The 25,768-nt window shown below is 41.1% G+C and overlaps 1 protein-coding gene across 4 annotated transcripts in view; it reads right to left on the bottom strand.

The window, feature by feature from the left end:
* The window catches only part of GXYLT1 (glucoside xylosyltransferase 1), a 34,293-nt gene extending 10,525 nt beyond the window's left edge, over window positions 1-23,768 (bottom strand). Inside the window, exons 1-5 of one of the 4 annotated variants that reach the window (XM_075494096.1) lie at window positions 23,453-23,768; window positions 14,863-14,955; window positions 3,103-3,277; window positions 1,988-2,113; window positions 878-1,036 (exon numbers count right to left, since the gene is read on the bottom strand). In XM_075494096.1, the coding sequence (XP_075350211.1) occupies window positions 878-1,036; window positions 1,988-2,113; window positions 3,103-3,277; window positions 14,863-14,955; window positions 23,453-23,649 (750 nt within the window). In that variant the 5' untranslated portion in view covers window positions 23,650-23,768. Of the gene's footprint in view, window positions 1-877; window positions 1,130-1,987; window positions 2,114-3,102; window positions 3,278-14,862; window positions 14,956-22,794; window positions 22,814-23,452 lie in introns of those variants that run through there. The other 3 variants (XM_075494075.1, XM_075494104.1, XM_075494085.1) reach the window with 3 other exon arrangements.
* Between the last annotated feature and the right edge of the window lie 2,000 nt (window positions 23,769-25,768).

Consider the following 25,768-nt stretch of genomic DNA (forward strand, 5'->3'; position numbering starts at 1 on the left):
TCCATTCTCCATTTTTCTTAAATTCTCTGTATTTCCATAACAAAAATACATAACAAGAATGTTAAGATGAAAGCTAAATCTTCCTTAAATTGGAAATGGGGGAGAAGTAATAATGCCTACTGCAAGTTTATATTGCCCCTCTTATGGGTGCACCTTCCAATAGTTTTTGACTGCATGATTATTTTTCCCTAATCAAACTTCTCTTAAACAGAGAAGTACTTTTTCCCCTAGCATAATCACATAGCACTGCTTTTGTACTTGTGTTTCAAGTATGTAAGAAAAAACTTCCCATCTGTGAAGCAATGACCATTGCTGCTGCTGCACGCACTGCTTTAGTAAGTACTTTCATGATGAACTTATTTCTCTACAAAAACTATGACTTCAAAGTAAATCAAGATACTTAAGGTGATAATCACCTGGGTACAATGTAAAAGATCAAAATTTGGAAACCGTACAGTTAAAATAACTTACTAAATGTTTTAGCACCACCTCCTGGTCATACTACTACACACATTTTTAAAGTCAGTTTACAGTATATATTAACTGTTTTCTGGGATCTCTACAGTGAAGAAAAAATACCAGAATATCTACTGATAAATGTAACTTACAGCAGACTGTATCAAGTCACAGGATCTCTCAGAACTAAGAAAAATTAAAACAATCAAGCACACTTAAAATTCAGGAATTCCAAGTCTTACAGTGAATGGCATTTAAAAAACACAAGTTAGATACCATTTTAAACACAGCGTATTTTTAGAGCATTATTCCAATTACAAGAAAAATATTTTGAAAAATATTGTCCCACATGAATTTGAAACCAGATTAGAATTTAAAGATATAAAACCACAAAAAAATGCAATAAAGGCAACACACATACCTTGAAATACTTTCTTCTGATACGTGTCATATTCATTAACATGACTCCAGAATTTATTCCAGTTACTCCATAATAAGGATGTCTAGCAAAGCGATTATACCACCCGATACGAGGCTCTTCATGTTCTGGTGCCATTGCAGCAATTTGTGTGGAGTTGAACTTTCCCAGAAAAGACCAAATGTCATCAACAGGTCTCAAAAACAGGATGTCAGTATCAACATACAGTAGCGAATCTACATTTTTGAGGATTAACTGTGAGGGAAAGAAATTTAAAACCAAACCTTTAAGTTTTATTGAGCTTTTCTTCATAAAACAGAAGTTGCTGCCATTACACAATGAAGTTTAATACATTTGTGTCATATGCAAATAAATTCATTTTAGACTGACAGTTTGCAGTTAATAAATTTGTCATCATTCCCTCTTCTCTCATTTTGGAGAATTTTTGTAGAGTGAAACAGAGGTTTTATATAGAATAGCAATGCAAAGGCACTCAGTCTACATTTTATATCCCAGGGCTCCTCAGTAGGTTGCAGGCCAGGTGAAGCATTACTATAACAGGAGCTCCTACCTTCCTCCTGTTCCCTTGCTTTCCTATGCATCTAATCAAACAAGGGAGAGGTGTAAAGGAGCCCCAGAAGAGAGAGCATTTGGGAGATAGCTGCCACTGCTATAATTCACCTAGCCTGAAGTATGATTTCTGAAGTGTCTTAGATGAGCAAAGAAAAGGCTGCACAAAACACACCGGCAACAAGAGCCCATTTCTTGTTTCATTCTAACACTTCTCAGACCCACACATGCGGGAAACTTTCCAACTAAATGAGAGGATGAGGTGTGATAAATCCCTCTTACCTCTGAGAGGATGACGTGACCCCTACCTCTCACTGAGGATACTGTGCCATAATGCAGCAAGTGAGAAAGAGACTTTTATTCCATAGTGTATTAGTGCCACAGAAGAAGGTCAAATTCAGAGGGTTTTTTGGGATGTCTTACAAGTAACTTTTAGGAGGAGTAGTAGTTCTTAATTTAAACCTAAATAGATATTAGATTAACAAGGACAGCTCGATGCTTCATAAACAGACTTCTGTATTGTCCTGTTACAGAATAACTTACTGGCAAGAATAGCCTTTGTGAAGCACATGGTTTAAACAATTTCTTCCATTCTGCCGCACTCTCCGTTGGAAATGTTATTGGATATAATGTGTAATTAACTTTTCCTTCATAGGGGAAGTCATCAAGCTACGTGAAAAGAAGAGATCACAAAAATTACTTCAGTTCAATTCTATTACAAAAAAGAAAGCCCATTCCAAGTGATAACTGAACACAACTGGAACACCTCTCTTCCGTAACAGAAATGCTTCCTGAACCACAAGCATCTGTCAACTATTCAAAATACTTGAACAAAAAGTGGCACCTGCAGGCCACTATGAAGAAAACACATCATATCAGATTATATACAAAAGTAAGAGCAAGTAAAATAAATTAGTATTTACAAAAAGTAAATACATCAAATAAAACTTTTTCCCTTCTTAACTAGCTTCCACAGGAGAAATGCCAATAAAGTCTTTCCCACTTTAAAATAACCTTACCAAATTTCTGCCAGTTACTGTTCATACAACATTAGTGTATATATATTAGTATGTATGACATACTAATGTCATAGTTAGTATGACATTTTAAGCACAAAAATAGTAAAACCCTCTACAGCTATACACTAGTCAGCTTCTAATACTGCTACTCCAGTCAAAATGTTATATTCATTAACTGGAATTTACTAAAATTAGACATAACCATATCTACCACTTTCAAAGACTGATGTTTCACTTTGTTTAGACAATGTAAGGCTGATTCATACTGTAAGCACAGGGACAAAAAAGGACAGATCTCTATTTTCTCTTGTAAAACCAACTTTAAATAAGCTCACACAAGATAACTGGTTTGTGTTCAGAACATCAGGTTTGTATTTAACAGATTCAAAGTGACAAATCAGGAAGTTTTGGTCTGTCTCTATGAAAAGCTTTGATATCAGCAACTGGCATTTTTCTGCATGGAAAAAAAACCTCAAAAATCCCCATCCAACATTATGAAAGACTTGCATATTACCTTATTTTTAGACCCCTGCATTTCTGCTACTATATCCAACAACTACTACCCAAGAAGCAGAGAAATTGCTACGTATTACTCAAATTGTACTACAAACTGATTAAATAAATTATTTGGGTACTTACTATGTCTTTGAAACTTTCATGCAGTTGGTCCTCAGCAAAAATATGAAACTGGAGGGGTTTGATGCTGAAAATAATGGCCGATCTCAACATAGTAACAGTCTCCTCCAGCCTTTCACCACAGGCAACCACTGCTAGATGCATTTTCTCAGAAGGATGTGTTTTCATGTAATCATATCTGATACAAAAATATTTTTTCATTTGATATTATTTCTAGCACAGGCTTAAAGGAAAGCTCTACTTTTTACTGCAGCATGTAATTTAACAAAATATCTTTTATCATATTTAAACCAGCAAAGGATAATTCAAGCAGAACATACAAAGTACAGCATTACACCTGTAGGCTTATGTTTAACCTGAACTATTCTCATATTCACTCCCACCATCCCAGCCTATGAGGGAAAAACAAGGTATGGAAGAGCTATACAGAAACTAAACAAACACTTATTGTCTTAGTAATCTTACTATCCATTACTAGGCAAGGAATTTCATCAATATAGCTACGTTAAAAGAAAGATCACATGAAATTACATCGAAATGTAAAAGGCAGAGAGCACATTAAGTCTATGCACGAGTTCATTTACTCTTTCCCTGAACTCAGTACAGAGATAGGTAAACATGATAAATATAGCAGAGTTAAACTCAACAACAAAAGAGAGATAACCCCTACTTTTAAACAGTTCTGTTAAGAACATTTTTGAGTGATCTAGGCATTTTGTCCATTTTCTGCTCCAGTAAGCCCTTTTGTCAAATCCATGCTTCAGGGCTTCTCCTAAGCACTGGCAAAATGCAAAAAGCTTCCTCCTCTCCTTCCATCTTGCAGGAGTACCACTTGGGTTGGAAGGCGGGGAAACTAACAGCTCAAATGACCCTGTGGGATGCCCTGGTGCTCCCAGTGGTTCTGGGAAATCCCTCAGGTATACTGACCACACGCACTGCCCATGTCCTTGGGGCTAAACCACTGCAAGGCGTGGGGATTGGGAAGTCCTTTCTTCCTGAAGACAGCTGTCCAACAGTTATGGTAAGAAGAGCCTGGTACATATTATACAGGGTGCATTTAAAAGTAATTTCATTTCTTTAATACCATAGGCTAAAATTATCATCAGGTAAATACCATTAGCTTGGGGGCAAACAAAGTGGGTATACTAAACCTAAAACCACATTCTCCTGCATTTCATATATTTAATTAGTCAGAAAAGCTTTCAAAGGTTTTAAACATACGTCAACTCAAAGCCAATCTTCAAAACAATATTCTGCTCTTGAGCTATTCACACGGACTACGGGAGGAGGGGGGCTAATAGAACTAAGAGCATCTGAAGGTTTAAATTACAAGTTTAAGTCCAAGTTATGCAGGCAAAAATAATTCTGAAGTTAGAAAAGACTTTCCCAAACTAGTTACAGTAGAGAAATGCTTGGCAAACATACCATCCATTCTTAGAAACTTGCCAAAGAGACAGACACTTCAAAACAGAAATTAACAGATGTGATTCTTAGCACATAATCTCCACCCAATTTATGTAACTAAAACATTTAGATGCATACAAGTTTTCCTTTAAATTGACAAAAAATACTATGCAAATATGCCTTTTTTTCCTTAAGGCATGGAAGAGCAACACGCATTATTTTGAGTTCCATGAGGCAAAATATAAGCAAAGATATCACTGTAAAACTGCTGAAGTTTAATGCCATAAATAATGGCTGTATTTAAAAAAACATTCTGAGTTTTGGAAGAGTTTAATGCCCTGGAACTAAAAAACTCCAGCATCCCAGGGATTCAAGATTAATAAAATTTTAATCAGAACATGCAGTCAGTCTTAAGTCAAGGTTTGGGGCATTATTAAAAAAATCACATGGATGAAAGACCTCACAGGTAGGATTCAGATACAAAATAGGACACCTAAATGAAGATGCTGACATATGAGATTGTGTCCAAAGTCTCATTAAAGCCAACGGAGATCTAGTGAGCAGGATATGGAGCATAGAAAGCAATTCATCCTATTTCAAAGTAAATACCTAGGGCTTGATTCAATTTTTTAACATAGGTATAGTGCCATTTAATAAGCTCTACAATATCCCACCTGATCTCCAGATGCCAGTCCAAAAGGACTGGGTGTCTCAAAGATCACGTTGTATCTACTAGTCCTAAGGAGATGTCTAGGAGACCCAAGTGCTTCTCAATTAACACCAGCCATTTACTTCTCAGCAACTTAATGGCTAGTCACCTGGATCATTTTCTATGGTCTTTCAATTTTAATGACCACTTAAGACCTACCGGGGAGGTTTACATTGGATATTAGGAAAAACTTCTTCACTAAAAGGGTTGTCAAGCATTGGAACAGGCTGCCCAGGGAAGTGGTTGAGTCACCATCCCTGGAGGTATTTAAAAGATGTGTAGGTGTGGTGCTTAGGGACATGGTTTAGTGGTGGACTTGGCAGTGCTAGGTTAATGGTTGGACTTGATTATCTTAAAGGTCTTTTCCAACCTAAACAATTCTATGATTCTATGACACAGACACGTATACACAGATGTCTATATTCAGATGATTTAATCCACAGACTGAAACCTTTTATAAGTCTTGCAGCAAAACCTGAAAAATTAGTTCAGGTTAACAGGAAAAGAAAATATAAAATAGAATCTTTAAATGTAACCGAGGCATGCCCATTCAGACCTTAATACATAAAGCTAATTTAAACATTCCACCATGTAGTAAGTAGCTAATGTAAAAAAACACAAAGAAAGCTGAATGTGATGAGGGTAGCTGAAACCCACAAATAAGTACACTGCTGAGTCCGAACAAGCTGCAAACAGTAGATTAGCCTCATCACTAATCCACTGCAAAGGGAATTACAATAATTAAGCCCCGAAGTCATGAGAGCCTACAGTGATATTGCAAGGTCATGTGATAAATAAGGGCACAACCTACACAAACTGCATAGCTGAAAGCCAGGTTCCTGAACCACATGTAACACATGGCTTTCCATGAATAAGGTATGACGAAAATTATGCCAAAGCAACTCTAAAACACATTGAGATTTAAAGACTGTATTTTATTATTTCTACATCTAGTGACATCTGTGAATAAAAGAACATTTCAAGCCACACAACAAAAACCAGACTGATCATATTATAATGCTTTTACAATCACTTTGTTCACACAATCTCTGTTGTATGAGTTTCCGATTTCATGAGTTCAATTTTTTAAATTTGTGCTTAACCATTTTTTGAAAAGGCAAAAAAAATTTAGAAAAAGCTAATAGCAACTGAATTTCAGCTCGCACAATATGGGGAACAGCTGTACTCAGATCTGTAAGTCCACAACACAAAGCTTTATCCCTGAAGCAGATGGAGCAAGAAGACATTGGAAAGAAGAGGCCACCATTCCCTCTGGGGACTAGCCACTTAGAAGGGGATGAGACATATTAGGTCTCAGAAACATAGTCCTGCAGGAGAAGTTATGAGTCACAGCCTCCTTTTTAATAATCAGGCCTCAGTGCTGCTCCTCTCCCTACATATACACCTCTCCACTCCCAGAGGGAAATCATCGCCCCACCTTCGTCCAGGGACACCACCTACTTACCTCTTGTACTAATCCTCCGCTGCCAGCATCTTTCATCACTTTTTCCTCCTCCTCCCACTAGAAGCAGCATAAAGTTTAAGTTGTCCAGCAGAGCTTACCAGCTTGAGCTCTGCAGTCTCACCTTCAATATTAACATGCCCCACCTACAGAGCCAGTTACCTATGCCATGACTTCTCACTCCCTTCTTCAGTATTATGTCTATACAACTTTGTTCCTTCCCTGTCCTGGTTTCAGCTGAGATAGAGTTAATTTTCTTTATAGTGGCTGGTATGAGGCTATATTTCGGATTTGTGCTGAAAACAGTGTTGATAATACAGAGATGTTTTAGTTGTTGCTGCACTAGTCAAGGACTTTTCAGCTTCCCATGCTCTGCCAGGTGCCCAAGAAGCTGGGAGGGGACACAGCCAGGATAGTTGATCCAAACTGACCAAAGGGCTATTCCATACCACATGATGTCATGCTCAGTATATAAAGCTGGGGGAAGAAGAAGGAAGGGGGGACATTTGGAGTGATGGCGTTTGTCTTCCCAAGTAACCGTTATGCGTGATGGAGCCCTGCTTTCCTGGAGATGGCTGAACACCTGCCTGCCCATGCGAAGCAGTGAATGAATTCCTTGTTTTGCTTCGCTTGCGTGTGCGGCTTTTGCTTTACCTATTAAACTGTTTTTATCTCAACCCTTGAGTTTTCTTACTTTTGCTCTTCTGATTCTCTCCCCCATCCCACCGGGGGGGAGCGAGCGAGCGGCTGTATGGTGCTTAGTTGCCGGCTGGGGCTAAACCACGACATTCCCCCAATTCCTTTCAAAATTATCTGCCCCCAACTGCTCCCTTCTCTACTTCTCCTTCCTGATCTTTCCAGCTTCTGTAATGCTTTTCCCCATCTCCTCTCCACTGCAGTTAGTCATGCAACTACCTCACTGGAAAAAGGAAAGGAAGCCTTGTTCATTTAGGCAGCCCTGGGGCTGGTATGCCTAATGACACAAGATTTTTCAGCCATACAGATTTTTTTTTTAGCAGTTCAGTAGCTGAGTTGACCATGAGCAAAATAAGATGTATTTTACAAGAACTGTAACTTGTCTGAACCTGAGCAAGCTCTGGTATCAGAGCAATACCCTTACCGAACCTCAAATCCAGGTTCTGAAAGTGTTAAGACACTTTGAAAAGTTAGGAGATACTTTCAAAAAAAATGTTCAGAGGCAACATGGAAAACACAAAACTACAAATGCAGATTTTTATACGCACATTTCTAATTACTAGTAGCCTGATGTTTTGGTGTGGGAGAACTTAGTGGAGAAGCTGGAAAAAGCAACAACAGAGTGAAATACAAACTGTATTTTAGTAAGGCTTTTGGATAGACTAACAAGGAAATCTTGACAGCCCTAATTTCTAAAGAAAAAAAAAAATCTCCAATAATGTGGGAGTCCTAGCTCCTGCAGGAAAAAAAAAACCCTCTGGTAATTAAAATGGAAGAGCAAAGAATGCACCTGTAATCCAACAGAAGATACTGAGCAGAAAGCCATGACAGGATTTGAGTGTTTAGGGACAAATAAGAGAACTTCATTTGTCTGAGGATACTAATTACACGAGTAGTAAGGACAGTAAAAATAAATGAAATAAAACACTTGAGAGAGAGCACCACACATACTCCCATGAGTTTAGAAAACACATCTAAAACAATCCACTTTGACACTGTGAGAGCAAAAACATATACTTAAAAACATGCTGCTCATCAGCAGCATAAGGCCAGGTACAAGCCTTGACCTGAAGTATTTCTGCGTTGAAGTGTAGCCCTTCATTCTGTACTGATTAATTCTGCTGTGGGGTTAATAACCTCTGACAGAGGAACGTACCTGGATACGCTCAGTGAATCTGCTACAACAAGATTTTCTAGAGCCCGTCTGTCAAGACACTGCTTTATGTTAAAAGATGTATACCATGACACACTGTATATTAAATCAGCATTTCTAGGTCAACTAAAATTATGAAGTAATAATTTGGTAGTAAGCTATAGAGGTATGTTTTGACAGGTTGTACTCTTCTAGAACCTTCACTGCACCCCAGCTGAACTTCTTGAAAAAACCCAAAACCCAAATGATATTGTCACTAAAATACCCATCAACTCCATGAAAATCTTAGCTCTGCCCTCTAGACTTGGCACAAGGTACTGCAGCGGGGGGGTCTCCTGCAGATATTTAAGGTAGTTTCTTATTCTCATTTTTATTCTTACTCAACACATTAAGAGCACAGGTGAGAGGGTACCAAACCCTCAGGAACAGCCAGCCAGCCATAAGGAATCCTGTGTATACCTCCATCTAATTTGTGATCATTAAGCCTGTCCCAGTCCCAGCTTGCTTTACTGAAGTCACAGTACAACAGCTTCTTCTGCTGCACGCACATACTGCTGCCTTCCGAGCTCCAAACCTTCCAGAGCAGCCGCAGTGTTACAGCGTCTAGCATGACCTGGGTACCATTCGAAGGGTTGTCAGTGTTGCCGTGGGCAATTTTATTTTTCTCCTTTTTTTAAGCCACATTCAAGAATAGTGGCACTGTTATTACAGAAAGCCACAAAGGAACCACAGTCAGCCTTAATTCTATGTTACACACTTTGTGCACTAGAGTTCCTTTTTCCCACCAGTTGATGTCCTACTAAGAACATGCCTAGGGATGAGCAGGAAGCCCCCTGCCCAACTTCACTGGCAATCAAGCTGTCCTCTCCTATTCCCTGAACATAGCTGGGGAAGCCAAGGAAGGAAAGATTAGCATCCAGGTACTGAGAGCACAGAGTGGTATGAATAACTGAAGCACTAAATTGACCTCAGTTTTCCTTTCAAATTTTACTCTGGTCCATTGAGGAGTTACCATTTTTAATATAAATGCATGAGTTTTGAACAATGTAAAAATATTTGTCATTTTCTGAGAAAAGTGCCGTCATCCTAACTGGCACCACTAGTTTTTATGTACAACCATTACATAATGGTAATACAAGGATGTAAGAATTATTTTGTAGGTTACAAAATAATTGTGGGTGTTGGTCTCTTCTCCCAGTTTTGTGGGTGTTGGTGTCTTCTCTCAAGTAAGTAGCGATAGGACAAGAGGAAATGGCCTCAAGTTGCGTCAAGAAAGGTTTAGATTGGATATTAGGAAAGATTTCTTTACTGAAAGGGTGGTCAAGCATTGGAACAGGCTGCCCAGAGAGACGGTGGAGTCACCATCCCTGGAGGAGTTCAAAAAACGTGTAGATGTGGCACTTTGGGACATGGTTTAGTAAGCATGGAGGTGTTGGGTTGACAGTTGGACTAGATGATCTTCGAGGTTTTTTCCAACCTTACTGATTCTATGATTCTATTCTAAAAAACATTTTAAGCATTATTCTACATCAAAACAAGTTTTCCTACACAGGTTCCGACAGAGCTACAGCCTTGCTTCTCTTTGATCTTTTCTCCATATGGTCTATAACGCACATGAGGCATGCAATATTCAGCTTCCTAAACAAGGTTGCTTAATAAAGTCTCTCAATCCTTCCACAACATCATTAAGCTAACTTTCCTTGATATTATAACCAAATGGACTAGGTTGCCAGGCTCAGCTGTGTTAAAGTTGTTTACACTTACAAAAAGAACAAACAGAAGCCTACTGCAAATGTGTTTTCTTCTTCAGTGTAAAAAGCTAACCACCTTATCAGTGCAAATATTTTACCCATACAAGTTTTTTTACAATTAGCATGGAAAATGCAAATTATATTCGTTAGACTACGCAGGCAAAATATTTTCATATAATCAACCTGTATTATTTCAAACCTGGCACCACGATGTGCCTCAGAAAAACAAATGGTAGATATGTAAATACAATACAGATGGCTTACTTATCACATCCTTTTTTCTTTTAATGCTTTGTGTTTGATCTGAATCAATCAATCGTTAAGGAGCCTAACCCAGCAGCCTTTAGTCACCAGAAAAAGAAAAGCAAATAGGCAGAGTGAGAAGGCAACAATGCCTACGCTGATTAAAATGCAACTGTTAAATCATTCCCACACTTATTAGAAGCAGAATCAAGGTAACTACAGAAATTGTCTGGATTCAAAAGTGATGAAAGTTCTAGTTTTTATTCAGCTGTCTGGATTTGAAAGTAATGAAAATTCTAGTTTTTACTCAGCTTCTTAACTTTCTGCTACTGCACTGAATTAAAAGTAGATCATAATCAGAGCTTATTTTGCAAAAGTATGCTAATGATACCAGTGCATATGATGTCCAAATGTCATCTATTCAATTACAAACTCAATTACAGTAGATTAGGTTTGAAGTTACAATATATTAGTCATTTAAAAATTGACTATAAAAGTCCCAAGCCCCATCCTCCAATGAGCTAGCTAGTTTAGAGGAAAAGTCCTGGTTTCAGGACTGTCTCAATATATCCACACCACCAGGACCTCAATATACTCAAAAAATAGTGAAACTTTTTTTTTAATAGGCAACACAAGTTAAAACCCGCTTAGAAGCAACATCCAACAACTGAAATCAGGCAGGTCAGATAGCCATAGTAATGACCTCTAAGAATTTCTTCTTAATTAGTCTCAGTAGGAAATAAGCAGCCATACCAGCTAGATGACACTGAGCACCTTGAAAGGTGTCCTAGAAAAGACACGCATCATCTAGATCACGTGAAACCTGAGCCTCATGTTATCTTTATCAGCATTTTTAAAATTTTTGATAAAATCTATTCCATTGTTTGTAAAAGTGATCTCATGCTTCCTCTATCAATGTAAAAGCTAACAAATATTCTGTATCAAAAGCACAACACCAGTAGAATCATTATTAGAATCAGCAACTGCTCAGAGCTCATTGATTTCAAATGATGTTGCATTAGCTATAGCATGAGTCACACTGAAGTCTATATATACACCTCTCTCCTAAAAAATTTCCAGATTCCTCTATAGGTCTCCAACACTTCTATTACACTAACTTGAGTCTTACAGATCCATAGAACATTAGTTGCCACTTCACGCTTTATACACTTACAGCTACTCAGAGGAAATGATGTAGCAAGCTGCATTTCAAAAATGTCTATGCCAAGTTCTTTCTCTCATGGATAAACAAATCCCTGTGGTCCTGACATCCAGGAGAAAAAAGGCAACTGGAATTTCAAGTTAGAAACAGAGAGAAGACAAGCTAAATTTTTTTCAAAGAAAATACTTAAAAATCCAAAAGCTGAAGGACTACCTTCCAATGTTTGAAAAACTTAACTGGTACAGGGAAAGGAGACATTCTACCATTAAGATAAATTTTACAAACCTACTATTGGAAAAGAAATTCTGGCTATATCATCTGCTCCTCTGAACAAACTCACTGGGTTAGTTTATTGAAAGAGCAAGAATAGAACACCAGAATCTCCATTCACAAACTGATTTGTGATCTGGATAAGAAGTGTTGTTCTCTTTTTATGGATTAAACGAGGCCAAATAGAAGATTCAAGATAAGTGTTAGTGCAGTTCAACGACCAGACTCTGCCATTCTATTAAAAGCAAACTCATTGGAATTCCCGTTATTTTGTTGGCACGTCTATCAGCAGTGGAGTTAGCTATCCTAAGATGTCAATCAGATACGTAACTCCTAGGTTTTTCTCATATCCCCCTCCCTATGCCAGTTTCTTCAGAGTCCAGCTTTATTCTGCACCTCACTACAACAACTGCACTTAATAAGAACACAAAGGCTTAGTCAACCCAGGATCAAATTATTTGGAATAAGACACTATGGTAGAACTCCCACTCCTTTCTATTTCAAAAGACACCCAATTTAGAAACACTATGTTGCCTCTTTACAGAAAAAGCTTTCAAGAGGCTTTATCTTCATGAAGAATCTTGAAGTGGCCCTACACATACAATCTCAGAAAACAAGAATGCTAGACTTCATGTGCTGTGGTTAATAAACTTGCATGGAATTAAGTTAATTCCTCTTCCTCCAAAAATCTGACTGCAAACTTGAGAACAACTACGAAGTATCACATTTGAAGCATAAGATGGTATCAAAGGTCTAAACCCGTCAGCTTCTCAGTGCATCCAGTACAATGCATGTATTTTGTTTGAGAGTTAAACAAAATTGTAACTCTCATCCAAACCTGAAACTGAACTGCAACTATCTTGTGTTATTCCAGCACGTACAAGGAAATGAGGCTTAAGCAGGAGGTTCAGGTGCTGAGCCACTGTAATTGCTTGCTGCTATCCAAAGAGGGGGCACTTTCTCCTCCTCTCTGCCGTCTATCCCCACCTCTTCTCTTACACAAGCTCACTGCACCTCTCTGAAACCAACTGAACTTACTAAACAGAGCAAGAAATAAATAAAGTTTGGGGGAGGCAAGGGGCCCCCCTCTGAAGCTAGAGCATCTCACTGAGGAATTCAACAAGCACCACAGTCAGCACAACACATGGGGATTAATTTAATAGTAATATATTGATTAAATAATCAAACTCAACATCCCCTTTACACATTTAAGAAGCTTTTTTTCTCAGTTTCAAAATGTATAAACATGAAATTTTGCATATATTAGGGGATCACCATGACAATTGTTTCGCCATGAAAGAAACTGAACTGCCCCAGTAATGTCATAATCAATGCACACTTCAACAGACTTGTCTTCACAGCCACATTCTTAACAGAATACTACAAGTCACAGCTTAAGGTATGTGCAAAGGAACTGCATGGGGTTTCTCCGCTTCTGGTTCCAAGGTCCCACTTGCCTCAAGCCTGGCAGAAAATCCAGAAAGGAAGTTTCCTGCTATTTTAGTGCATTACATTGTATTGTGGAGAGTTCATGGACGTCATCACAGTCAATGGGGTCAGAAGACAGCGAGACCCTCTCCTCTCTCAGCACTACACAACTGTTACACTGGCTCAGATGTCCATGGATGAATGAAGCTTACAATCACATCCTGTGCTCCACTAAGCACAGGCTAAGCCCCTACGCCCTCCACCACAACAGCACTGACATTTGGTTTACCCCCCTGTGCTAAACTTCATAAAGCTCAACTCCCAAAAAGCTAACCTTTAAGGAAAAGAAAAAGTGAATTGAGTCCATTCAGACAGCTAAATCTGCCAAAAGGAAAGTCAGATGAATCCCTGTGGATTGACACGCTGGCTACCAAGGGCAACGAGAAAGACTCAGCAGTCCCAAATTACAGGTGCAGTTCACTAACAGACTAAAAATCAATCTAAGCCGTCTCTTTAAGTAACTTCTTGGCAACTGATGAGCTTAAAAAGCACTGACAGCACATAAGCAGACAGGAATAGGGCACAGATCTAAAGTCTTTCCCACAATCATAATTTTCAAAAATACATTAAGTCTTGTGAAGCTAAACTTTTTTTTTTCCTTTGCTTCCCTAGAAATATTCAAGCTTCAGACAAAGAGGAAGACATAACCATATCCAAGGATGATCAGTAAAATTTTAAATATAAGAAAAATTGACTTACAACTTGAGTTATATACTGAGAGAACTATGCAGGTTAGAGAACATATCTGTCAAGTAGCTACTTACGCTACTTGACAGATATGTTCTCTAACCTGCATAGTTCCAGTAGCTTCTTCCATTTCTTTTCAAGCTACTTCCGTAATCTGACAGCCTAAAGCATCTGAACAACCACATCAAAACATTTAAACCTATTGTTAAAGATGCAACTTTAAGGACACAGTCTATGCTTTAACATACTGTATCTTAAAGCACATTCCAAAATGGTTGTTTCAGTGCTTTTGGATGCAGTACCTTCCTCAAATCCTATAAAACGTGTAACTTGAATAAAAAAACCCTCCAAATTTAACTACTAAGCATATCTGCCAGTTTTTATTGCAAGTTACATCATGGGTATTACTTTGCAGCAAGTTTTATTAATCAAAGATAATTAATTCATCAGTAACTTTTCAGACTACATTCAGATAGACTTCTTACCAATGTTAGCAAGTCTCTAGTGAAGCAATATAACTGAAAAATCTACTCTTTGTAATAACACTTGAGTCTACAATTTTTACAACATAATAGAACAGGAGAAAGTCCAGCTAAAGTCAACCATAATAAGCAGGTGAAATGCATGTGAAGCAATCAAAATATTTTGCTTTGTCACCTTGCTAAATAGCCAAAAATACTTATCAGCTACATCTGTCTGTAATCAAATAATAAAGTACTATTTAATAATAGATCCTACCTAAAAGCAGCTTCCCAAAAGCAGTTCATTCCACAAACATCAGAGGGCAGCATCCAATAGGAATTCCAGAAAGATACAGACAAATTCTTACACCTAACAGGATAAGACAAAAATAACCTATATAAATGTTACTGATTTTACGGCAAAGTTAAATGGATTATTTTCTAGCTCAAACATAACTTGAATAGTTAATTACCTGGCAGAAGACTGGCTATGTAATGGAACTTGGGTAATACAAAAGAGGAGGTATTAGGTGCCAACCAGGAGGATTCTTTTAAGGAAGAATGGCCCCCATCCTTTAGCCCTTCCTCGCCATGTATTTTCAGAGTGAGAAAAACAAAGGGACTGAGATTTTTGAGGGTCATTCTATGTTCTTGGCTTAGTATAAGCCTATAGGTAATAGAGTGAATAGCAACACTTACTGCTGGAAAGACCTCCTTCACCTTTGCAATACCTTTGTCCACTTCAAGCAGAGGAGCAAGTAGAACATTTCATTTTCAAAGTTACATTGTCCATTTAAACACAATCCCTATTCATTCATTACTCTATTCAGTGCAAACCTGCAAAGCTGATTTTTAACAATAAACAGGGCTTTGCAGCACCAACGAATTCCATTGTTTCATAACAAAAGGTTAAGGCAATACAGAAATAATGACCACATCTGGCAAGTTTTCCTTCTCCATACTAATGACAAGACTAATAATTTATTGACTTGTGCTACACTAACAACTAAAAAAGCAGGTTTTACTAGTCCACCACTACATTTTATGCAACAGTAATATAGGAAATATTTAAAAAGAGCAACAGAAGTGTATTTTCAAAGGTTCTGGTGAGGAAATCAACATCAAGATTTAAAATCTTAAATGAGCAAGTAGAATATTGCAAAGCAAGGGGTAAACTCTTGAATGACCTCCTCTGCTCCCTCCTCCTGCCCTGGTGACACAATACCAATAGTGTTCATCCTCCTCTGAAAGCTGGTTATCTGTGAATGAAAGACATGTGCAAGAAGAAAACCCACACAAAAGCTTGATGATGAAAAGGTATTTAAGCACTACAGCTCAGAACTCTACTGGAAGTTGGCTTTGGAAGTTTGAAATGAATCAGCATCATCTTGGTAGGGTTATCTGGTATCTGTAAAGGCCAATGTTACGCGAATAGCAGATTTAGTAGATTAATGTAGCATCAAAAAATGGCAAGCTGTATAATTTCTTCTTTTTTCAACACTTGAGAAAAATGACCTGATAAACACACAGAGTTTCACAAAGCCTCATTAAGTGTTGGGGGGGTGGAACAGTTCTTTGGTAGAGATCGCAGGAAATCCTCGTACCCTGTAGATACATGTGTTTGCAAGAATTAGTCAACTAATTCTATCTCATGACTTAAGAATGGTCTCCACAAATAAATATCCAGGTACAAAAAAGGATAATGTAGATTGTGACTGGGATATCTGCACTCCTCTGGGGAAAGTAAATGGTATAAAACCACAAGTTCTCTCTGCCAGATTCTCTTACATTAATCTTTGTGGCTTTTGAAGTTTCTTTAAAACTTCAAGGCACGTTAAGACCTTGCCCTTATCTGAAGAACAATCTTTATGATCTCCACTGTGTACCTTTTTGAAGTAACTGTATGTCATTACTTTTAGGATAAATTAATAGACTATCTCTCAAAAACGGTTTTCTGGTTTGTAAGATTATTATCTTATTGTTACTGGGGATTCCTCTTCCAGCTGTCAAGAGCTGTGTTTTCTTAGCTGCCTTGAGCTACTATCCTATCTAGACTACCAAGGCAAGAGGCAAGCTTGAACTGATGCCTAAGTCATTTCTCTGACACATTAGGTCTTTCCAATATCCCATTTAGCAGGATGACAAGGTTGTCAGCCTTGGATTTGATTCATAAATTTCACATTTAAAACAAAAATGTTACTAGGATACATATGTATGTAATTTACCTAACGTTAGACTAAGACTTTTTTCCTGCCAACAGAAGTCTCTCTCAGCTGACCATATGCTACCATATTCCATAAAGCTTTCGCATGCAAAGGATTAAGAGGAATCATTGGACAGCACTTTATTCTTGTTATTCACAATAAGATCATTCAAAATGCCACTCATGAAGATTTTTTTTTTTTTTTACTTGAAATAAAACTTGAGGAAAGCTTAGACTACCAATAAGTGCCATAAGTGCTTTACAAAGCTAGGGAGATGAATTGTATCAGTTCATCAAACAGGCACAGTCACGGTTACCTGAGCGAGGTTACTAGTCAGACAGGAACAGTCACTTTCGGGGATATTTTGCTCACATCTATTATAGGTTATGTGATTAAAGGCCACTCTCCACAAATAGAAAGCCGAAAATAACGTCAGGTGAAGGAAACCCAGCAATCTAACCAAGACACATGAACACCCTGACTCAGCCCCAAATGCATGACAGCAGTCAGCCCATGGGCCAGGCAGAAGATCCACCAGATGAGACAACAGGAGAGATCTCAGTGCCCAGTGGTCAAAGTGCCAGCAAATGAAAAGGTAGCTGCAGATCATAGGGGCCCAAGAGTGCCCAGTGCCAGAAACCGGAGAGACGTGTGAGCGCATAGCATGTGGGTGTGCATGTTAGTGCACATAATCACTAGCAAGTATCAAGCCAGACTAGCCCGCAAGTAGAGCAAGAGGCCTGGGAGCCAGGTATCAGACAGGCCACAAGGCTGGGCCAGACTGTGCAGAGAGCAGAGGGTCTGAGCTACCTCTCTCTTAACCTAGCCACAAGAGACTAGGGTCTGAAGGATGGCTACTGGAAGGGCCAGAAGGTCTAAGCCAGCCACCAGAGAGACCCTGGCGTTAGAGGGTTGGCTAACGTTAAGGCCATAGGTCTGGACCAGCTATCCAAAAGACCCGTTTGCATGAGGCAATCCCACGGCCAACTGCCACAAGGCAAAGGCCAGTAACTGGAAGGATCCATAGTGTATTCATCTGTGTACGTGTGTGCATGTCCAAGAGGGTTCTAGTACCAGCAACTCAACTGGGGTTGCAAGCCCCATGGGTTCGCATGCCCAGGCCAGCAACAGGGGAGACCAGAGGATCAGGAGCCAGTTCCTGGATAGCCTTGAGCGTCTAAGGCCAGTTCCTGCAGGGATACACACTGTATACATTAACATATTTTTCACTAAAAGCCTTTCACCCTGGTCAGACAGAGAAGGGAACAGGATCAGGCCACTTGTGTTGTTTGTGGTTGCACAAGCACTGTTTTCTCTGCCTTGATCTCTGTGGCCAGCCATGTATGTATGCACTGTGGGCATACGTGCCCATTGGGAATAAATGCTCAGCTTTGCTACTGGCTGGACCCAGGCACATGGAGCTGCAGCAGCCTCGCCTCCATCACACTACTGGGTTGGACAACTCCTAACACCAACCACTGTCAAAAATATAAAAACAAGGAAATGTAAAGTTTTAAAAATCATTGGTATCATAGACAAGCATTCTTAAAGACGTTTGCCAGTTCAAGGTATCTCTCCCTTAGGCAACCAGCCATTTCATAATTACCTTTACCAGGTAATTTCGCTTCAACACCACTGGATAGTAAAAATTTTAGTCTTGCAGACATAGCAAAGGTCTCTATATTGTGACCTGAAAAGAAGAATACTTTTCAGAATTAAAGGACAATTTTAAATTTGTGTGCAAAATAAACAGCAATGCACAAGTTGCACTGATGAAGACTGAGGCCCTGTGCTCAGGCAAGTCAAGTTTTAACCATAAGGAATCTCCCAACAATCAGTGGTAAAAAAAATGTCATTTTGTTAAGCGCATTGGTGGGCTTACTATTAATGGAGATCACAGTTTTCAAGTATACTTTCAGTCCATGTGGCATCTTTCATATTACTGTAACTTCACAGCAAATTTAGCAGTATGTCCAAACGGTGAGGTCTGGAGTCATGACTATCAGCTTCCTGTCAGTATTGCATTAATAACCTAAGTCTAATTAACTGTAAGAATCAACTAACAGGGACAGACTGGTGTCTCTCCTACAGCATAACCCACAAAGTGCAGCACAACAGGAAGGACACATTTCTTAGTTCCTTCCTGCTCATAATGACAGGAGTAAAAATTTGGGAAGATAAGAGATGTTCAATTCAACTCCCAAATGCACTGAGAATTTCTGATTCTTCCGAATAGCTTTTCCTGAACATTTGCAGCAATATCACAAATTTGTTATGATGTATTTTGTCAGACAAGCAATGGCTTTATTAGATAGGAGACAGCAGATGTAATGCTAAATGTTTGACACAGGACAAGCTTTTTAACTGGAAAAATCTTGATAACGTTTCATTAATTTACAACATTTCTATGTAAAATAACATTTGCTAGTAAACTTAACTGCTTGACAAATTCAGCAGATTTCTTTAAATGTAGTTTCAACTTCAAATTGTTCAATGTTTCATCCTTTTAAAAGTTTTACTCATATTTTGAAATGCTTAGACAGTTTCTAGACCAATTGCTCAAGGCATAAGAGTAGCTGAGAAGCATACTGGTGAAACTGCTGGTTAAGTTCTGACACAGACAAAACCAGCTACCTATGGTGCAAGGAAAGAACAAACTACCTATTACAACCAGCCTCCTTTGCTGTCTAAGCTTGTGGGTATACTTCCTATACTTTTCCATGCACTATAATCTACTTAACTCTCCCTTTGCCAGGATAGTTAGAGACCAAGAGACAGACACAGTCAGATATCAGTGTCACACATAACAAAACAGTATGGCTGGCTGCACAAAAATGCTAAACTACAGCATAATGGAAAAATGTTTCATTTTAATAGGGTCAAATTCATTGACCTCACTGAATTCACGGAACTGACGACAGACTGATTCCTGATCTACTTCTCAAACTTGCCATTAGTATAACACTTTTTTTGGACCTGAATAGAAAGATGAACATTATCTGCCTAATTGAAGTGGCAATATTGATAAAATTAACTGAAGATTCAATTCTCATAAGCACAGTCTACTAACTAACTGATCTGAAAGCATGTGGAGAAAGACTGACTTGAAAGGATACTCCACAGACAGCAGATTATAGCACTATTAAACAACATCCATGTAGCAAATATGCATCTATTCACTATTTTTTTCATTTTTTTCACAGCCAACGCCTTCGTCATCCATAAATCATACCAGAAAGGAAAAAAGGCTGACTACATATACTTGCTTTTGACTGACTTTGTATCTTCTGAAAGTAGACACTTCAATATTTTCTTTTTTTTTTCAAATTTAGATCTATTGTTCATCTAGCTCTTATATATGACAGTACTGACTATTCATCACTACTTTTCTCACTGGAAGGAATAATCAGGAGAACAATTTACCTCCAATGTTAATCTTTCTTCACAGCTAAAACCCAACCTTAGGATTTAGCTAATAAATTCCTGAAATGTTTTTCAGCTATTTATATCAAATTTCAAGATACAAGCCTTTAATTTCTAGTCATCTTATTCCTCAGGCTACTGTAGCCTTTGAAACAAACAACTCCTTACCAAAGTGATTACCCAATAAGCTCCCCTGAATTATTATGTTTATTGGAGGATCTTGCCTCAACCTGTAATTCTAGTTTCAATATGGTACTTCCTTTTTAATTAAAGACTTTCTACTTAAAAGCGTCATCACTCTTGCGAAATTCTTCCAGGTGTGGTATGCTTAAGCTTTATTCAAAGCTTGCAGTTTTCATGTTTGCATGCTTCTGAAAACTACCAGGAATCTCGACTCCCCCAACCCCCCATCACAGAGTATGATTGAGGTCTTTCTGCCCTATGTCATATACTAAACTAGATTATTCAGGAAAAGAAAACCCTTCTTGGCTAAAGAGAAGGGGAAATCACTCCTGAATGCACAGACGCCTTCAGGTGGCAGTTACATTCGCTTTGCCAAACTGTATTTTAAAGCTATCAGGGAAACAGCTGAAGCAACCCATTACTGAAAGTTGCTATTAATGCATATAAAATGTTAAACTTCAAGAAGGATTAGAAGGTTATCTGAACACAATTTACACTACAAGGCTATGAACCCTTTAGGATATTACACGATCACGAGATAGTCAGAAGTGGGCATAAGACAGCCATATGGCTGTCATGTTCTGTCTCCGCTAAAGAAACAGCCGAAGTATAAAAACTGGAAAACACCAATACGTCCATTCACCAAGATGCGTGTATCAGTTACACAAGTGAATGTAACGCGATTTAATACTTGAGAATAACTGAAACATGCATCTAAAGGAACATTCAGCGGGGCTTTTCTTAGCTGCCACAGGACAGATTTTTTCCTTAAAAGCTTTTTAGGGACTGTTCTAAGGGACTGACTCGCACCTGAGTTTTGCACACACTGTTTGTACAAACAGCATTAAAACTTCAATAATTTACAACAGGATGATGTTCATCCTGAGCCTTCAGTCTGACAGCAGTTTATAGGTAAAAAATTCCCACACAGGTGTCAAACAGACACTGATTTTGCAAGGAGGTATGCCCCCATGAAGCTGTATGCACAAGGAATTTAGAGCACTTAAGACCTTTGGAAAATAACTTTTCTCAGTTTGCAAAGCTTTTCCACATTGCAACACAGGGCAGATTTATATCTCATTCCACCTCGCTCCAGCAAGCAAGAAGCTTCTTGCATCTTGTTGGGGTTCTCCCCCACCAGTATCTTTAACTTAAAAACTACACTTTAGTACAAATACTAAAAAAGAAAAAAGTACAGCTTTTCAAATAAACTTGGTTCTTCTTTTGCTAACCAGGAGGAGCACCTGAAAGTAATTTCAGTGTTTAATAATACAAATTATTTAATCATCTTTTACCCAACCAAAGTTTTCTTCATGTAAATTGCATATTTTCTTTAGTAAAACAAATATCATACATATGATTTTTTCCTCAAATTTCTATTTAAAACTGATTTATTAAACCAATGGAATCTTACATAAAACCATTAAAATTAATTCTTTTATTCCAGTTACCGTGTTCTTTAGAACTAGTAGATTTCAGCTTCTCACAGTGAATTTTTAATTATGAACTAGAAGCGAGGAACAAGCATCCCCACATTTTTTCAAGTCACAATCTGTATTAATGCAAACTAAAGCAAAAGCATGGGGCAGGAGGAAACAAAAACATTCTCTGAAGCAGCCATACCAGTCAAAAGCTGGGTTTCACATTTCAGCTGACTCCACCCCTAGCAACTCAGAATGCTGTTTCATGATATTTTAAGATGAAGTCAGAGCTTCTGTCATCCTGCCGTCCTCCGTAACTCCTTTGCACCAGCCCCAAGGCTTTCGTAACTACCTGATGAGCCAATTCAGAGCGCTGAGCTGGCCAAACCCCAGGTGGTTTTCAGGCAGGTCAGCATGCCCCATCAACTCACTTGTCTGATCGGAGGAGCACAAGCAGTGTAAGGAGTGAGGGGTGCCAGGGTGTGTGCAGCCCTGGGAAGGAGGGACAGTCACCCAACCATCAAACTTACATCACTTTAAACTCCTGTGGAATCTAAGCAGAGTTAGATTAGGTAGGCTGGCCAGAAAGGCCTGGTCCTAATTTCTGCTCCAGCTTCAGTAACAGATTTTTTGTCACCCCTCTTTTTCTGGCATCAGCATTCTGGTAGCCACAGGTGAACAGGATCATGAAACTAAGCTAAAGGAAAACCAGTATTTTTTTCATTCTGTAATCTCACTCACCACTTGACCACATAAAAGTTTCTGCTGACAGGAGGCAGGCAACAGAAACATGCAGCTACGCAGGGTGTGAGCTGCTCAGATTTACACCGCTTTAACTGCGGAACTGAACTCACAGTTCATTGTGAGAAGACTGGCTTTGCTAAAGTATCCCATAATAAATATTTCTGCTTAAATAAAGTTATGTTTGATAATCATAAAGTTATCGAGTTTCAGGACCGAGTACCACCCTGAAAGTACCTTCGCTTGGAAGAAGAAAACGCACCCTCCTCGCTGCATCTACCCTACCGCAAGAAGGAAGCAGCCCGACTTTAAGGCGGGACGCCTGCGAAGTGGCAGGCCAGCTCCCGAAGCAGCACGCAGTTCCCTCCGGTTTAGAGTCGCCCTACCTTGCAGCGTACGCGCATGCAGCCGGAGCACGGCCGACGGGCAGCACAGCCTCTCCCGCCGCGGGGACGTGCACGGGGGCCGGCTTCGGCCACCGGCTGGCCTGCAACACCACTTTTTAAAGTTTTCTTTATTTGTTTGTTTTTGAGGCTTTTTCAACCTCTGCTCCCCGGTAACCGGCCGGCGGGATGCCCGAGCTGCTCGGGAGGGAGCACACACCACCACCCCCGCTCCCTCCCAAAGCGCCCTCCCGGCCCCGCGCCGCGGCGGCAGCCTCGCCTCCGCCCCGCCGCCCAAGCGCAGCGGCCGCGGGGCCGCTGCTGGCCGGCACCGAGCAGCCGGGGGCGCCCGCGGCCCCCGCGGGGGGCGAGGGCGGGCGCCGAGCGCCGCTCCGCCCGCGGGAGGGCGGCCAGCGCGCTCCCGCGCCTCCCGGCCCTCCCCGCAGGAATGCGGGGGGAACCACCGCCCGCCCCCGCCTCCCCCGCCCGGCCCCGGCCCCCGCGCCCCGTACCTGCCGGCCCCCGCCTCGCCTCGGCCCGCGCTCCCCGCCGCCGCCGCCCGGTCGCCGCCTGTCTGCCGCCGGGCGCCGGGCGCGGCGGGGTCTCGGGCCTGCTGCTCCAGGGAGAGGGCCAGCTGGCTGAAGCCGTACAGCAGCGAGCAGACGCCGCAGCCCAGGCACAGCAGCGCCACCCGCGCGAACCGCCGCATCCTCCCGCCCCGGCCCCGGCAGCGGCGCCAGGCGGCGGCCGGGGCCCAACCGGCAGCGCGAGCCCCAACGGACGCGGCGGCGGCGGCGCGAGCCCCGGCATGCGAGGGGCGGGGCTGGGCGGGCGGGGGCGGGGCGAGCCCTGAGGCGCCCGGAGGGAGCCAGGTGCCGCCGGCGGGGCGGGAGGCGGGGCCGGGCCGGGCCTCAGGGGGCGGGGCGGGGCGGTGTCGTGTCGTGTCGTGTCGTAGCGGCGGCTACAAGTCCCCGTTTAATTGCCCCTAACGTGGAAACAGCTGGAAGTGCTCTTTCACCGCTGTAAGTAGCCCGGGGGGTGCTGCTGCCCTCGGGGGTGCCGGCTGGGCCCGGTCCCGGTCCCGGTCCCGGTCCCCGTCCCCGTCCCCTGGGGAGAGCCCGGGAGAAGCTGCTTGCCTCCATCGGGGCCCCTGTGGTCAGCCTGGTCTCGCCGCCCCCTCAGACCTCGGGAAAATGCGTCCCTGGGAAGAAGCCGAGAGAAGAAATTCCCCAGGCAGATGCAGTGACCAGCCTTGACAAACTACAAGTCCGCAGGCTCAGCACGCAGGCTCGCATCTTGCCTTGTCTCCGTTAAGAGCAAAAGTGTGGCTAAAGTCCCCCAAAATTACACTTTTTTTCTCACACTCAGGGTTTGTGTTGTAGTATCTTCAACTTTTCTGTGTAAAAGCTTCACAACTACCTCTTCACCAGGATATTCCCTCACGTTCGTTAGGCAACTGGGGTTACACAGGCATCCCTTCTCCTTGTAGAGACGCAATCTAAGCGTGCAAATCGCTTTGGACTGCAGCCCCCTTCCCTCCTCCGGCCTGGGCACGCAGGCGGCTGCGCAGCACTGGCCCGGAGAGCAGGTCCCTGCTGGGCGTTGGGCCGGAGAAGCTTGGTGAACTGGGCCTGGAGGATTTGTGTGTGGTCACTAGCAGAGAGAGGGTTATCTTGGCTCACCAAGTCACGCTTCTGGGGAACAAGAAGTAGGTGTGGGAAGCGGCGCACCGGGGAGAAGAAATAATAGGTGTGCGTGCTGCTGGACGGGGGGAATGTTGGCTGGGTTTCAGCTGAATCCGGTACAGTATCACATCCCCTCTCTCTGGCCCAGTCTGCTGAGCAAAGGCCTAACAGCCTAACCCGCTATTGCCAAGGTAAGTGTTTTAAAGTCATCAGACTGCTTCTCCCTCAGCTCCTGACATTGGTTTTAAAAAAAAAGACAAATTTGAAATAATTCTGCTTGCTTTTTCGACCTTACGGTGCATTAGGCTCACATTTTCTCTACGGACTGGACTTTTTATCTCTACAGACTTTTCTCTTTTTTTTGTCTACAGACTTTTTTAAAATAAGCAATGACATCCCCACTTAATCGCATGAATTCAGGACCCTGCATTTTAAGAAAAATGCCAATATGATTTACAACAAACCTTAAAAAATTGTTCTGTTGTAGATTCTGGGGCCTGAGGGTGTATATCATATGTGAATGCCCATAAAACCTGAGCTGTAGCTTACCGCTGCTCTTGGCTGTGTTTGAAAGAAGGGGGAAAGCAGAATGCCAGCTGGCAACTCTAGTAGCTGGAAGAGAAGTAATGACAGAATTGTCCTGCCAAAATTGTTCATCACCTCTTCCTCAAAACAAAAGTTGAACTGAGGAAAAAAGGTGGCCCTCAGAAATACTGGATACTCAGCTATGTTGCCTCCGGTAGCTGAGACAACGTCCTGGTATCGGCACTGTCTGCAGTGCAGATACCAGGACGATTACTAAGAGATACAAGCAGGGAAATTGGGACTGAGAAAAGAAGTAGAATCCAAAAGAATTAAGGAGCTAGGGAGGATGAGGAGCAAAGATGAGAATTCAGGGCTAATGATGGCAGTGTGATGATGGGAGAGTCATAGATGAAATGGGGGAGGATTTGTAAAAAGGACTCTCTAGAAAGAATTTGCTTAATGAAGTAAGGGCAATTTATGTCAGTGAGATCCATGTGCTGGCATCACAGAAAGAACCAGCTCTGCAAGTGCCACTCAAAGTCTTAGCTGGGCTTTCTGCCCCTCTGTTTTCTGTTCCTCCATGCTTTCTGCCGCAACGGATGAACCCGCCATTCCGCC

This window comes from Mycteria americana, chromosome 1, assembly GCF_035582795.1.
Source record: "Mycteria americana isolate JAX WOST 10 ecotype Jacksonville Zoo and Gardens chromosome 1, USCA_MyAme_1.0, whole genome shotgun sequence".
Classification (NCBI taxonomy): Eukaryota; Metazoa; Chordata; class Aves; order Ciconiiformes; family Ciconiidae; genus Mycteria; species Mycteria americana.